The sequence below is a fragment of the Hoplias malabaricus genome, chromosome 17 (assembly GCF_029633855.1).
Source record: "Hoplias malabaricus isolate fHopMal1 chromosome 17, fHopMal1.hap1, whole genome shotgun sequence".
NCBI lineage: Eukaryota > Metazoa > Chordata > Actinopteri > Characiformes > Erythrinidae > Hoplias > Hoplias malabaricus.
This window is the reverse complement of record NC_089816.1, coordinates 6,141,726-6,154,895: the sequence shown is the minus strand read 5'-3', so window position 1 is coordinate 6,154,895 and position 13,170 is coordinate 6,141,726. Positions and strand designations below refer to the sequence as shown.

Here is a 13,170-nt window from a genome sequence, read left to right as displayed (position 1 = left end):
TCAGACGGACCGAAGGAAGGATGGGGAGCGATGTATTGGAACAGCCTGTGTACAGAGCTTTGAAGGGTAATGGATAGTGGATGTTTTGTATCGTCTCCTTATCTCTAATAAAAAAGGCACTAAACTATTGTTTGTCTTGGTAATCACTTGCTTAAGGTTAGGAATCTATTTGCAGTGCACTAAAGTTTTCATGTTTACCTGGCCCTTCCATCAGAGATGGGAGAAATTCTTAATGGCAGTATCTCAAGTGTCAGTCTCAAGCTCGTCTGCCTAAATTGCCAAAATTAACATTTTAATCATGTGATAAATGTAGCAGTATGCAATATGAATTGTATTATTATTATTTTTTTTATATATACATTGAATAGATTTGGAAAATATTCATGGTCTTGTGACCATTACCTGCTCTTTACCTAAAGATAGTAGAATTTTACTGTTTCCTGAATGGCGTATGAGTCCCATCAGGCTTTTGGTAACTGACGTTTATAGCATAGATTTCCAGCCAAATAAAGTTATATTTACACCTTCCTTGTTTTTATGTTCACTGGCCAGTTCTCTGCTCTACTGACCCTAAAGGAGCATATTTGTAATTCACATGCAGATGCACTTTGTAGTTAGACTAGTCCATATGTTGCTCTGCATAATTTGACCCATTTCACTCTGCTGTAATGGTAGGGATACTACCTCAGAGCAGGTTGGATCATTCTCAGTGTTGCAGTGACCCGGGTGTACTAGTTTGAGTGGGTCAGACAGCAGCGCTACTGGAGTTTTAAACACCATTTGTCACTGCTGACCTGAAGAATCCATCAATGTGTGTCCAGTGACCACAAATTGCAGCTGCTGTTTCTGACATTATCTATAAGACGGACCAAAATGTTAGGTGTATCACAGTGGACCCTTAGAAGCTCCAGCAGTGGCTGGTCCACTTTTATCAGCACAACGCACACTAACGTGCCACTACTACCATCAGTGTTACTTCAGTTCAGCAAATGGTTTCCTGTTGAGAATGGACAAACTATATGATGAGCAAAATATTGACTTCAGTCTGCAGTTGCAGAACTACAAAATGTTCTTTTACTTTCAGTGGAGCTGAGAGAATGAACAGTGAGTAGGAACAAGGTCATGGATGTGGTCTTGGCACTCAACCGATAGGACCACATTCTTTTTATTGGTATTTATGCAAATCCAGTTGCTTTATTTTTCTTCAAACAATGAAATGAAAGAATCCATGGATTTTTCTAGAAGTATACTAAAAATGACCACTTTCTAATCCTATTAAGGTGGATACAATCATAGCTGAGTAGGTCGGCCTCCATGTACTTTAGACATGGGAGGAAAACAGCTGCTGAAGTAAAATCTCAGTACATACAGAACCTAAACTATTATCTTCTAGGTCCCAGGTGAGCTCCTATTACAATTGTTTTCCTTAATACTTAACACCAAAATAGTTTAGTAATGGGAATTTCCAGGTTCGGGACTAAATGAGTAAAACACCAGAATAAAATTAAAGTAAGGCGCTGAAAAATGGTATAGCTATCGTTTTACTGCTTTAACTGTTATCTGTCCTTAATATTCAAGAATTCCTACTGCATTCTTGACCGCGATCGCCATGTTGTGGTATGGAAAAGGAAGAGCATTTACATGAATCAGCCGGCAGAGGGCAGTGGACATCTGAGCACTGAACATGGCAGTGTACTTCACCAACCCCCGAAAGACTCACCCTCTGTCATACCCTCGGCCTGATGGTTACTGTGGTGGCGTTGCTCTTAGAGAGAATTGCAAAACGCTACAACAAAACTAAAGGCCTCTTTTCATATGGGTCACGAGGACCACTGCTGTGTGGGCAGCAAATCTTTGCAGAGACCACACATTTGGATACTTGGTTATTCTCTATTCTGAACCTGCGTGCTTACTCACACGTTAAGAACATTTTTAGCTGAAACAAGGGAATTCTGAACATTATCCCACATTTACAGTGAACCATAAAACAACACCCAAAAAACTGGTACAAAAACAATATGATTTTTGTTTTATGCCCAAGGATGGCAAGCAACTTAGATCCACAGGCAGCTGGGCAACTCACGGCTCACAGCAGTTCCTGCTAAATTTAACAGGTTCAGCAAAGGCCTGTTTGACTCATCCTTCCAAAGCACATCCAGCAACCTGAGAATGAAACTAGAATTTAAAACAGGTTTACCATGATGACTGACTCTATTCAGCAGACAAACCTCAGCCCAAAAGGTGGTGTGAGTGATGAGACTGGAGACGAAATGAGAAACACATAAACAAAGCTATAAAATAAATCTGAGTGGAAGATATAATACAGTGCACTGTACAGAAGGCTAGACTGGCCCCAAACCTCTGAAATCTTGTGGCCTGGAAAGTTTGGTCAGGAAGGAAATGGAGATGTTCCTCATGAAAAGTAATGGGAAACACTTTCTGGCCTTAAGCTGAGTTATATACAATCTTTTAGATTATTTGACATTATTTTACATGTTTTAGATTAAATATTTCTAAATGCAAATGTCTAAACAAAATTGGAAAGAGCTCTAATACGTCCAGCATCACGTGAACAAATGTTTGTTGTTTTATTACAGGTCAAGTACCAAATTTATGTGTACAGAAGTGATTACTCCTTGAATTCTTATTTGATGTTAGCATAATTCTACTAAAATGCTACTAAAAATCCCTGAAGGATGTTTCTAGACCATTTTAAGCCCTATATTTATTTGAAAATACAATATTTCACAAGCTGAATCTAAGAAATGTTATAGTTCATTACAAATATAAGCAATGTTTTTAGACACCAATACCTCATTTAACAAATGGAATGACAGTGAACAAAAAAACAGGTAAAGTTGTGGAGTTCTACAAAAAATAAATGAGGCCGACTGGCACATGACAAGATTGTTTTTATAGAGAGCATTTCAGAGAGACAGAGTCTTTCAGAATTAAAGATGTGGAGGGGTAGTGAAAACAATTCTAGAATTATGTTTCTAAACATAAAACAACAAATAACCTTGGAATTTCTTAATATGCAGCAGACAATATTATTAAAAGACTTTATATTCAAGGGACAAGATCTAAAACCACAGAAACCCTTGGCTGCATGGGCTCAGAGACACTTCTTAGAAAACCATTGTTTGTGAAGACAATTTGTTACTGCATCCACAAATGCAAACTTAAACTCAAAGAATAAAGTATATATTAACATGATTCAGAAACATCTATACCTACCCTGGGCCCAAGTTCATTTAAGATGGACTGACATGCAGTGAAAAAATGTCCTGTAGTCCAACTATTTAGTGCACAAGGCTGAACTAGTCCAGATCTGTCACCATCTGAAAGTATTTAATGCATTATGAAACGATAAACACTAATGGAGACCCCAAACTGTTGAGCAGCTGAAATCCTATTGGTCTCCTCTGCTCCAAACATTTATATATATATATGAGTAGAGGTGATTCAACATATATGCACCAACACAAACACATTATATCTATCTATCTATCTATCTTTCCATCTGCCTATCTATCTTTCTGTCTATCTATCTATCTATCTGTCTGTCTGTCTATCTATATATCTATCTGTCTGTCTGTCTATCTATATATCTATCTGTCTGTCTGTCTGTCTATCTATCTATCTATCTATCTATCTGTCTGTCTGTCTGTCTGTCTATTACATTTTGCACAGCCTCCCAAAATTGAGAAATGGGGTTAATACATTTTATTTTTTTAATCAAAGGATATATTTTATATTTGGCACATACTTCACAAGGAACACAATGTCTATGGAATTTTATTGCATAGTTTGAGATCAACTTGAATAAAAATATATTTTATTTTTTGCATAAAATAAACAGGCGTGTGTTTCCTGTATATATTTGCACCTTGAAAACCAAATCAAAACAGTGATTTGCTCAGATTTGTCCGAATTTGTGTACGACTACGACTACTGGACTGAGATTATCTTAAAATCATTGATTCTTTGAACCACAGGAGGGCGCCAGAGTCCCATTTGAACCGCACGTTAAAATACATAAATAAATAAATAAATAAATAGATTTTAAAAAAATACGTTCCTACCAGTAAGACACAACATTTTGAACGGACCTCGACTTGTTCATATGAATCCTGATTAGGACGCTTCTAAAGATATGAGGTAAAAGGAAAACAAAATAAACATGCTTATAACGTTTTTATTTATTAAAATAAAAGCATTTTCAAAAAATAGAAATATATTCAATTAAATTTATCCCTCATCCTTTGTATTTGGTATTTACTCTAGCAAGATATGGTTACTAAAAATGTGTCTTAGGCTTTATTTGTGTTAGAATGAGTTTTTATTCTGTATATAAGCTGTCACTACATTTTGTATCTGTGTAATATATGTAACAGAACAATACCAGAAGTTATGCATTGATTGGATCTGTCATAGTCTAGTTTCTACCCCTGAAATAAAAATATGAAAGAACATGTAGCCTATGGAGGGTTTTTTGTGACAAATATTATATGAATAATCAAATAAATAAAATTGTAATTAATTAATTATTCATTTATGTTGAAATAAAAGCTTAAAGATTTATGGGATTTCTTTATTTGTTGTTTATATACGTATTTTAAATATATAAATAATTATTTTATTAATTAATTTAATTATTTATATATTTATTTCCTTGCAGCCTTGCGCTATGAAATAATTATATCTGTAAACATCATCCGTCAGTGGGCTGGACTAACTCCGATCCAGTCCGAATGATTGGCTAGATTGAGATATATGTTAGTGTTCATACATTATACACTACTTTTTGCAGTGCATTGTGGGATTGTTTGAGTGCATTGAAAATTGTCCACTCTGTTTTCGGACACTACTACAAAATGGCGTCACCCCAAAGTAATACACTATATAGTGAATAGGGCACAGTTTCGGACACAGCCTACGATCTTTTTCTACCTAGCTTACTCTAATTAACTTACATTATACAGGCGTTAGCTGCTGTTGGCTAACGCTACTTTTGTTTTCTACCTAGCTAACGCTAACTAACTTACATTATACCGGCGTTATCTGCTGTTGGCTAACGCTAGATTCGTTTTCTACCTAGCTAACGCTAACTAACTTACATTATACAGGCGTTAGCCGCTATTGGCTAACGCTAGATTCGTTTTCTACCTAGCTAACGCTAACCAACTTACATTATACAGGCGTTAACCGCTATTGGCTAACGCTAGATTCGTTTTCTACCTAGCTAACGCTAACTAACTTACATTATACAGGCGTTAGCCTCTATTGGCTAACGCTAGATTCGTTTTCTACCTAGCTAACGCTAACCAACTTACATTATACAGGCGTTAACCGCAATTGGCTAACGCTAGATTCGTTTTCTACCTAGCTAGCGCTAACTAACTTGTACAGTTTTTTTTTTAATATCTGGAACCTGATCTGGCGGCACGGTGGCGCAGCAGGTAGTGTCGCAGTCACACAGCTCCAGGGGCCTGGAGGTTGTGGGTTCGATTCCCGCTCCGGGTGACTGTCTGTGAGGAGTTGGTGTGTTCTCCCCGTGTCCGCGTGGGTTTCCTCCGGGTGCTCCCACACTCCAAAAACACACGTTGCAGGTGGATTGGCGACTCGAAAGTGTCCGTAGGTGTGAGTGTGTGAGTGAATGTGTGTGTGTCTGTGTTGCCCTGTGAAGGACTGGCGTCCCCTCCAGGGTGTATTCCCGCCTTGCGCCCGATGATTCCAGGTAGGCTCTGGACCCCCCGTGACCCTAAATTGGATAAGCGGTTACAGATAATGGATGGATGGAACCTGATCTGTCTTGGCTTATTTCATAGTGCAAGGCTGCAAGGCGCATGAAATAAACATATAAATAGTTAAATACTTAAATTATTTTAAATTATTAATAAAATATTTAAAATGTACAATTAAATAATGATTAAATAAATTTCATAAATCTATTTAAGCTTTTATTTTATAATGTAATAAATGAAACATTGATTTAATTAATTCTCACTTTAATTAATTTATTATTTAATGATATGATATTCACAAAAAACCCTCCATAGTAGCCCACTCACTCAATCCTTTAAGCCACTATGACAAGCAGTAGTATATCCAAAAACTGACTAAAATTGTGTTCTCATAAACAGATAAAAAAAAAATCACCACTATATTAGAAACAGATTAATGTATCTGACAAATATTATACATCATCAACTTAAGCATCACAGTCTAAAAAACAAATCCATGCCAGGCATTTATTTTGCCTCTGGAAAAGGTAATAAAAAAAAAATGTAATTGGCATTTTATTTTTTTATATCAGTACAAACTTGGCATGAACTTGGTGCAAGCTTGCACGCAGCCAAGCATGCAGCAGTGGTGGGTAAAATAATGATCAAACGGTGCATTCAAAATGGAAGGCAAAATAGTGGTTTTAATTGTTTAAATAAAAGGTCCAATTTAAAGATAAAATTAGTGTCAGATCCAATTTGGATTAAATAACACTAGTAATCAAGTCCAGAATTGTGTGGTAACCTCTTGCCAAGGACTTGAATGTAGTTGCCTTGCTGTGAAAGGATTGACCATAAAGTGCAGGTTCATGGGTCAATTTATTTTCATCTCCTTCAGGCACTTCTAGCATCATCCCTGCCATCATGCAGATCAGTCTTGACTGCAGTCTGCTCTGTTGCCATGGACCCAGTAACAAATTTGAGCGAATTTCAGTGGAGTAAAGCGCACAGCCACATTGTAGTCACGATTCTCACCATTGATTTCCAGCCATTGATGTCCAGAGAAGATGCCAATCACCTTGCGCTCCCAACGTTCCAAAGTGTCATCCCACACACGACCATAAACTCCAGAGCCACTGGCTCCAGGCCTGGCATCACAGTGTTGGTAGATCAAATCGTTGGACTCGTCCTCCACTGGACAAAAACGATACACAAGCTCTCCAGGCCTGTCACTGTCAAATCCAGAGAAGTGGATACGTTTCCCAGCCAGGTCATTGGAAGAGGGGGCCACTGCCAAGCGCATAAAAGGCCTTCGATGGGGCCAGCGCAGCTCAAGCAGAGCGTAGTCATAATCCATGCTGACCTCCTGTGGCCCCTGGATCCAGCCTTTAGGCACCCGCGTCCTCTTGACCCTCACCCAGCGCACCAAAGGCTTCTTCAAGGGGGCCTCGCCTTGCTTGGTGACATTAGATGGTGAGATAAGGAAGCCCACCCTGAGCTTGCGAGCACCTTTGACGTAATCTTTACCATCATGGACACAGTGGGCAGCAGTTAGAACATGCTGCTGGGACACCAGAACACCAGTGCATCCTGTAGAGATCCGAACTGCTGTGGAGAAAGGATAGTCCTGAAGAAAGTGGTCGCCACGGATACTAAAGCGTCCATCTGCCCCATAGATTTGCCTCCTCATCCTCTTACGGGAGAGAGCTGTGAGTTTGTGTTTCTTTCTGACTGAAGGTGTGGGGAAAATATTGTTAGAAATGTCCTCATCATCATCCAGATCCACAGTGGTCAGTGTACGGGAGCCGTCGGCATACAGTGTTTCAAAAGCTAGCTGGTCCGTCAGGTGCTCTTTATTAATGTCCTCCCCCTTGTGGTAGCAACTGAAATTGCAGTGAGTGGTTAGGTCCAGCTGCGCTTTTGCACTGAAATGAGAGCGGGACAGGGGCAAGGGGGCATGAGGCACCAGAGAGGGGACGTGAAGATGGGACAGGTGAGGAAGCGTTCCGACTGACAGGGAGCTGGACACTAGGAGAAAGAGGAGAAGACCAGTGGGGCAGTGATGGTCAAGCCCCAATGTCCGGAAACAGACCATGGCTGAGACTTTAGGAACCTGAAATTAGACCGTTTGAGAGTTAATTAGAGCAGAAAAGCAATTTGTAATCTCTCTGTGATTTGGAGAACTGAGTAAACCCAATTTGGTTACAGTGTTTAAAACCTTGATATTGAAGACGTCATCCTCAGAGATTTATGTATAGAGCATGAACCTTTTGATTGTACGTTACCTGTCCAACTGCCCCACTGTAAACACAGTGTAGTGAATACACCACTTTGGTGTGGCATCTTTTATTTAACAATTTTTGATTTTGTTCTCATTAAATAAACTTTTTATTATACTGTATATATTTCCCTATTATTTTATTTCTTTTCTTTTCAATTTGTAACTGTTCTGACTGAAATAATATAGTTTCCTCACTAAGTGGTCATGTGAGTCATGCACATTATAGCTGGCAGAGGGAAAATGCAATGAATCATGTTGGGACAGGATTTTAAGCCTCTTACACACAACTCACTGAGCAGTCACAAGACTTTACATTGCTTTGGATGAAAGAGGACTTTAGTGTTTTATCATTTTATATTTATGTAATAAAGATTTATCACCTACACCACTTGAACAGATTTATAGTTGATTTCATCAGTGCAAGTTTCTACCTTGTAGTTCTCAGCACAGTAGATACTACAGGAGCTTTTTGGAGAAATATGGTGCAGTAGTAACTCACTGATCTTTGTCTTATCCAGGTGAGTTCCACTAAGATTAAACATCTCATTAGAAATTGAGCTCTGTTTGAGACAGTCAAACAGCATTAACACTGTCTATAATATGGCATCCATCCATCCATCCATTATCTGTAACCGCTTATCCAATTTAGGGTCGCGGGGGGTCCAGAGCCTACCTGGAATCATTGGGCGCAAGGCGGGAATACACCCTGGAGGGGACGCCAGTCCTTCCCAGGGCAACACAGACACACACACATTCACTCACACACTCATACCTACGGACACTTTCGAGTCGCCAATCCACCTGCAACGTGTGTTTTTTGGACTGTGGGAGGAAACCGGAGCACCCGGAGGAAACCCACGCGGACACGGGGAGAACTATAATATGGCATACATACTTTTAATTATTTCAGGTTGGTCTTGCTGTTCCTACTGCTTAAAAAAGGAGCCTATCACCTGGATGCCACCTTTATAAACCTGGTGGTTTTGATTCCTGATGGGTTATTGGTTGTAAGGTCCAGTCAGAAAACCATCAAGTCACACTTTACCTATTAAACCATTTTCTTTATATATCTGCTTTTACATCATCAACCCACCTAGAAAAGATGAATTAGATTTATGGAATCTACCACCAGGAACTGCCTGAAACTTTGTTTTTTCTTCAAGAAGTGGCCAAAATACCAGAAAACACCTCCAATGTCCAAAAAATGTAAAGATATATAAATGAAAATGATTATGACTTAAAAATATATAGGAGTATAAAATCTAACACACTTAACATTCAATTCTACCACCAAAATAACTACAAACCAAAATTAAAAGGGCAATAAATCATGTCTTAGTTTATGCCCAGTAAACAATTAGCCGTTGATTCAACGTTGAAATAACGTAATGACTGCCGTCCAATCAACGTTCTCTTAAGGTTAAAAAAGGAAAGTTGAAAAGACGTCCAAACACAGACGTTGAAAAGACGACTATTAGACGTATTTTTGACGTCCACTGACGTTATTAATTTGTCACCACTTAACTAACTTATTAAGATGAACCGCAGGTTGCCTGACTGGCCATGATACTTAAACCCCCAAACCACCAATAAACAGGTAAAGACTTGACTCTCTGTTGTCAACATAAAGAGTATAAATCATTAGACAATATTATTAATTAATTTCCATTCACATGGAGACAACTTCCCCAGACTGGTCCTGACACAAAACCTGACCCCCTTTGTGGAACGAAGCCTCTCTGGAATTCCCTGTAAACAACCTGTTTCCCAGCACGAAGCCCCTTTCGCCTTTTGTTATCCTCCATCATGAATGGATTGATGGCCTGGCCTCGTCCTTCATTCACACACAGAACACACCCAGTGTTTACCTTGCTCACCGCGCCGAGGCTCAACAAACCAACCAGATTCACAGGCAGCAGCTCGGGTCACGACATTTCAACACTACACAACCCTTTAATGCAGCAGCATTTAAACATCTACAGCCTGCAGCCAACACTACACCCGTTAAACTTTCAGCAGCCAACGCTATTTAATTTATATACTCTAAAATATGAATTGTGGATATGAATATGGCACTTTGTCGCAAAGTAATTGTACGTTTACATGGTTTAGTTAAAGGCATTTTTAAGTTGGATTAAATGCAAATACTTGCCTCAAGAGGAGTCTGGTGTCTTTTTAATTCCAATTCCCGTTTTTCTCCCAAAGTGCTCCGGCTCTCCCAGCTCTTTGCTTCACTCCCATGTTGTCTGCTCCGCTGTGTGACAGGTTTTTGCCCTGAACTCACACACACACACGCACGCGCAGAGACAGACGTATTCACTCTACCCTTCCACTCGTCTAATATTCCATCATTCCTTCCACTCCTCCTATTGTCTGTAAATCCTCGGTTACTCTCGGGTTGAACTCTCCTCCGAGGCAGGAGTTCAGTGTGTGTGTGTTGACGTGTGTTCAGTCACAGAGTCGAGCTGAGTGTTGGGTTAATGAGCCCACCTTCACAGTCCCAGTGCTGCTGCTGACTCTTTTTTTTTTTTTCCCTCCACCCGTTTTCAGACTAAACCCGCCCCTGGGCTACAACTGGCCAGAAGAATATATCTTCAAAATACAACCAAGTCCTCAAACCAAAACAACTGGCCAGTAAATATATATTCTCAAACTACAATAACTGACAGTGTGCACTCTCAAACTACAAGCACAAGCAGGTAGAATTTATCCTCAAACTACAACAACAGACCAGTAATCTATACTTTCAAACTACAACTGACTTGTATTAAATTCTGCTGGGCTTGTGCAGTTCATATTTGACATGTTGGCTCATGAATAATCAGTCATAGTAGAAAATTAAGAAAGCTGCTAACCAGCAGAACAAACTACTTGTCGTAAACAGGGTTGGGCTAAAGGTATACTCAGCATAAAATATTGCTATTTGAGTAAAATATTAAATGTAGTACAAGGGAGTGTAACCAAGCAAACACAGACAAACAAAAATCTAGCCAAACGAACATAAAACTATACCAATAAAACTAAACCAAAAAAAAAAAAAAAACAAACAAACAAACCAATCAATTACTTAACGTAAAATTCCCAAATGTAAAAATAAAAAATCATAATAATGTACATATACAATTCTCTCCCCCAACATTAATCACCGTGTTAGCTAGTACTCCACAGTCACACACAATGCTACCAGTGTATGTGGGTGAGAACAAGCCTATGCTTTCTCAGAGCCATGTGAATCCATCTACTGCCTTTTTTCTTGAACAGCCACTAATGCAAGAGGCCTTGACAGCACAAATCACTGGAGGAGAACGCCATCTGCCCAGATCTGACAAATCACCCAGAGAGAAAGTGTGGACAATTGTGCTCTCATGGACCCCTGGCCTTAAGCAGCTGTTTATACTTATGATAACTAACACAGTAATGAAATAGAAGTACACTGCAATCGAATCAGTCATAATGCAGGGATATTAACAACATGTCAAATACCTTTAACATGAATATGAACTAGGGTCGCACGGTGGCATAACAGGTAGTGTCTAGGGTCGTGGGGTTGTGGGTTTGAGTCCCGCTCCGGGTGAATGTCTGTGAGGAGTTTGGTGTGTCCTCCCTGTGTCTACTTGGGTTTTCTCCAGTCCAAAAAACACATATTGACAACTCAAATATGTCCAAACAGGTGTGAGTTTGTTAGTGAATGTGTGAGTGTGTGTCGTCCTGTGAAGGACTGGTGCCCCCTCCAGTGTGTGTTCCAGCCTTGCACCCAGTGATTGCACCCAGGCTCCTGACCCACCGTGACCCTGAACTGCATAAACGGTTACTGACACTGAATGAATAAATCTGAACTATTAGCCATAAATCCCCAGTACATGAGTTTAAATTGCACACTAACCAGAGTTCAGGATTTATCGAACTGTCAATCCGTACATCAAAATAGCCATCAGAATAAAATACTTGGCAACCATAGCATAATTTTATGATATCATTATCTATTTCAAGCAATAATGATATATTTTCTAATTTATGATATATATTGTTGGTAATATGCGGCACGGTGGCGCAGCAGGTAGTGTCGCAGTCACACAGCTCCAGGGGCCTGGAGGTTGTGGGTTCGATTCCTGCTCCGGGTGACTGTCTGTGAGGAGTTGGTGTGTTCTCCCTGTGTCCATGTGGGTTTCCTCCGGGTGCTCCGGTTTCCTCCCACAGTCCAAAAAACACACGTTGGTAGGTGGATTGGTGACTCAAAAGTGTCCGTAGGTGTGAGTGTGTGAGTGAATGTGTGAGTGTGTGTTGCCCTGTGAAGAACTGGCGCCCCCTCCAGGGTGTGTTCCTGCCTTGTGCCCAATGATTCCAGGTAGGCTCTGGACCCACCGTGACCCTGAACTGGATAAGTGCTTACAGATATTTAATGAATGAATGAATGAATTGTTGGTAATGGCCTTTATATGTGCATGTATTAAAGCTATAACCTTATACAGTCTTTGCCTGAGAAGAAATCAGATTATATCACTTGCATGAGCCAAGGAAGGCAGCCCGGGGCAGTGTTTTACCCTTACTCCAGTTATATTCATTGATAAGTATAAAGAGTATATGTTTCTGTGGTGCAAAGCTCGGGTATCTAACATGAGAAAAAAGCATGCAGCCACCACACCACCTGGGGCACTGCTTTGGAAAGACACATTACAGAAATATCTGAACATTTTGTAGTCACATTTGCATTTTGAATCCATTTTAGAGTCCTAATGCTGCTTGCCCTGACCTGTCCAGACGGCTACTTGACAGAAAAATGCAAACACACAGTTGTGTGAGGACGAGTCCTCCTGGGTTTCTACTTCTCAAATTCCTCACAAAAAGTAAAGGTTTTTACTCACTGTCAAGTTCTGCACCAAGTAATTTGCTCAGGAATTCTCAACTCCTTCCAACAAAAGGTTCCCATTAAGAAGATTTCTTGCTTTTTGTTCAGAAAAACATAACAAGGATGCCAACAGATGTGGTCATTATGTCATAACAGCAATACAAATTGATCAAGCTAATCACAAGCTTGCTTGGCTCTGAGTTCTCTGAGTTGATGCAAAATCTGGGTAACACATGCCTAATTTACATATCCTATAGAGCTTTATATAAAGGTAGAAAAATAAGGGACGAACTTAACGATCTGAGTAACTGTAAAAG

The 13,170-nt window shown here is 39.7% G+C and overlaps 1 protein-coding gene across 3 annotated transcripts; it reads right to left on the bottom strand.

Annotated features, from left to right (window-relative positions):
• Window positions 1–5,866: 5,866 nt before the first annotated feature.
• On the bottom strand, window positions 5,867–10,499 carry prss23 (serine protease 23). 3 transcript variants are annotated; one of them, XM_066649559.1, is made up of 2 exons: window positions 9,768–9,854; window positions 5,867–7,839 (listed from the first exon to the last, which is right to left on the bottom strand). In XM_066649559.1, exons 1-2 carry the CDS (start codon window positions 9,813–9,815, stop codon window positions 6,658–6,660), a joined length of 1,230 nt encoding a protein of 409 aa, XP_066505656.1. In that variant the 5' UTR covers window positions 9,816–9,854; the 3' UTR covers window positions 5,867–6,657. The 3 variants fall into 3 exon arrangements, with proteins under 3 accessions (XP_066505656.1, XP_066505659.1, XP_066505658.1); XM_066649562.1 differs by lacking the exon at window positions 9,768–9,854 and adding an exon at window positions 9,876–10,001 and having other exon boundaries at window positions 5,881–7,839; XM_066649561.1 differs by lacking the exon at window positions 9,768–9,854 and adding an exon at window positions 10,160–10,499 and having other exon boundaries at window positions 5,888–7,839.
• Window positions 10,500–13,170: the final 2,671 nt, after the last annotated feature.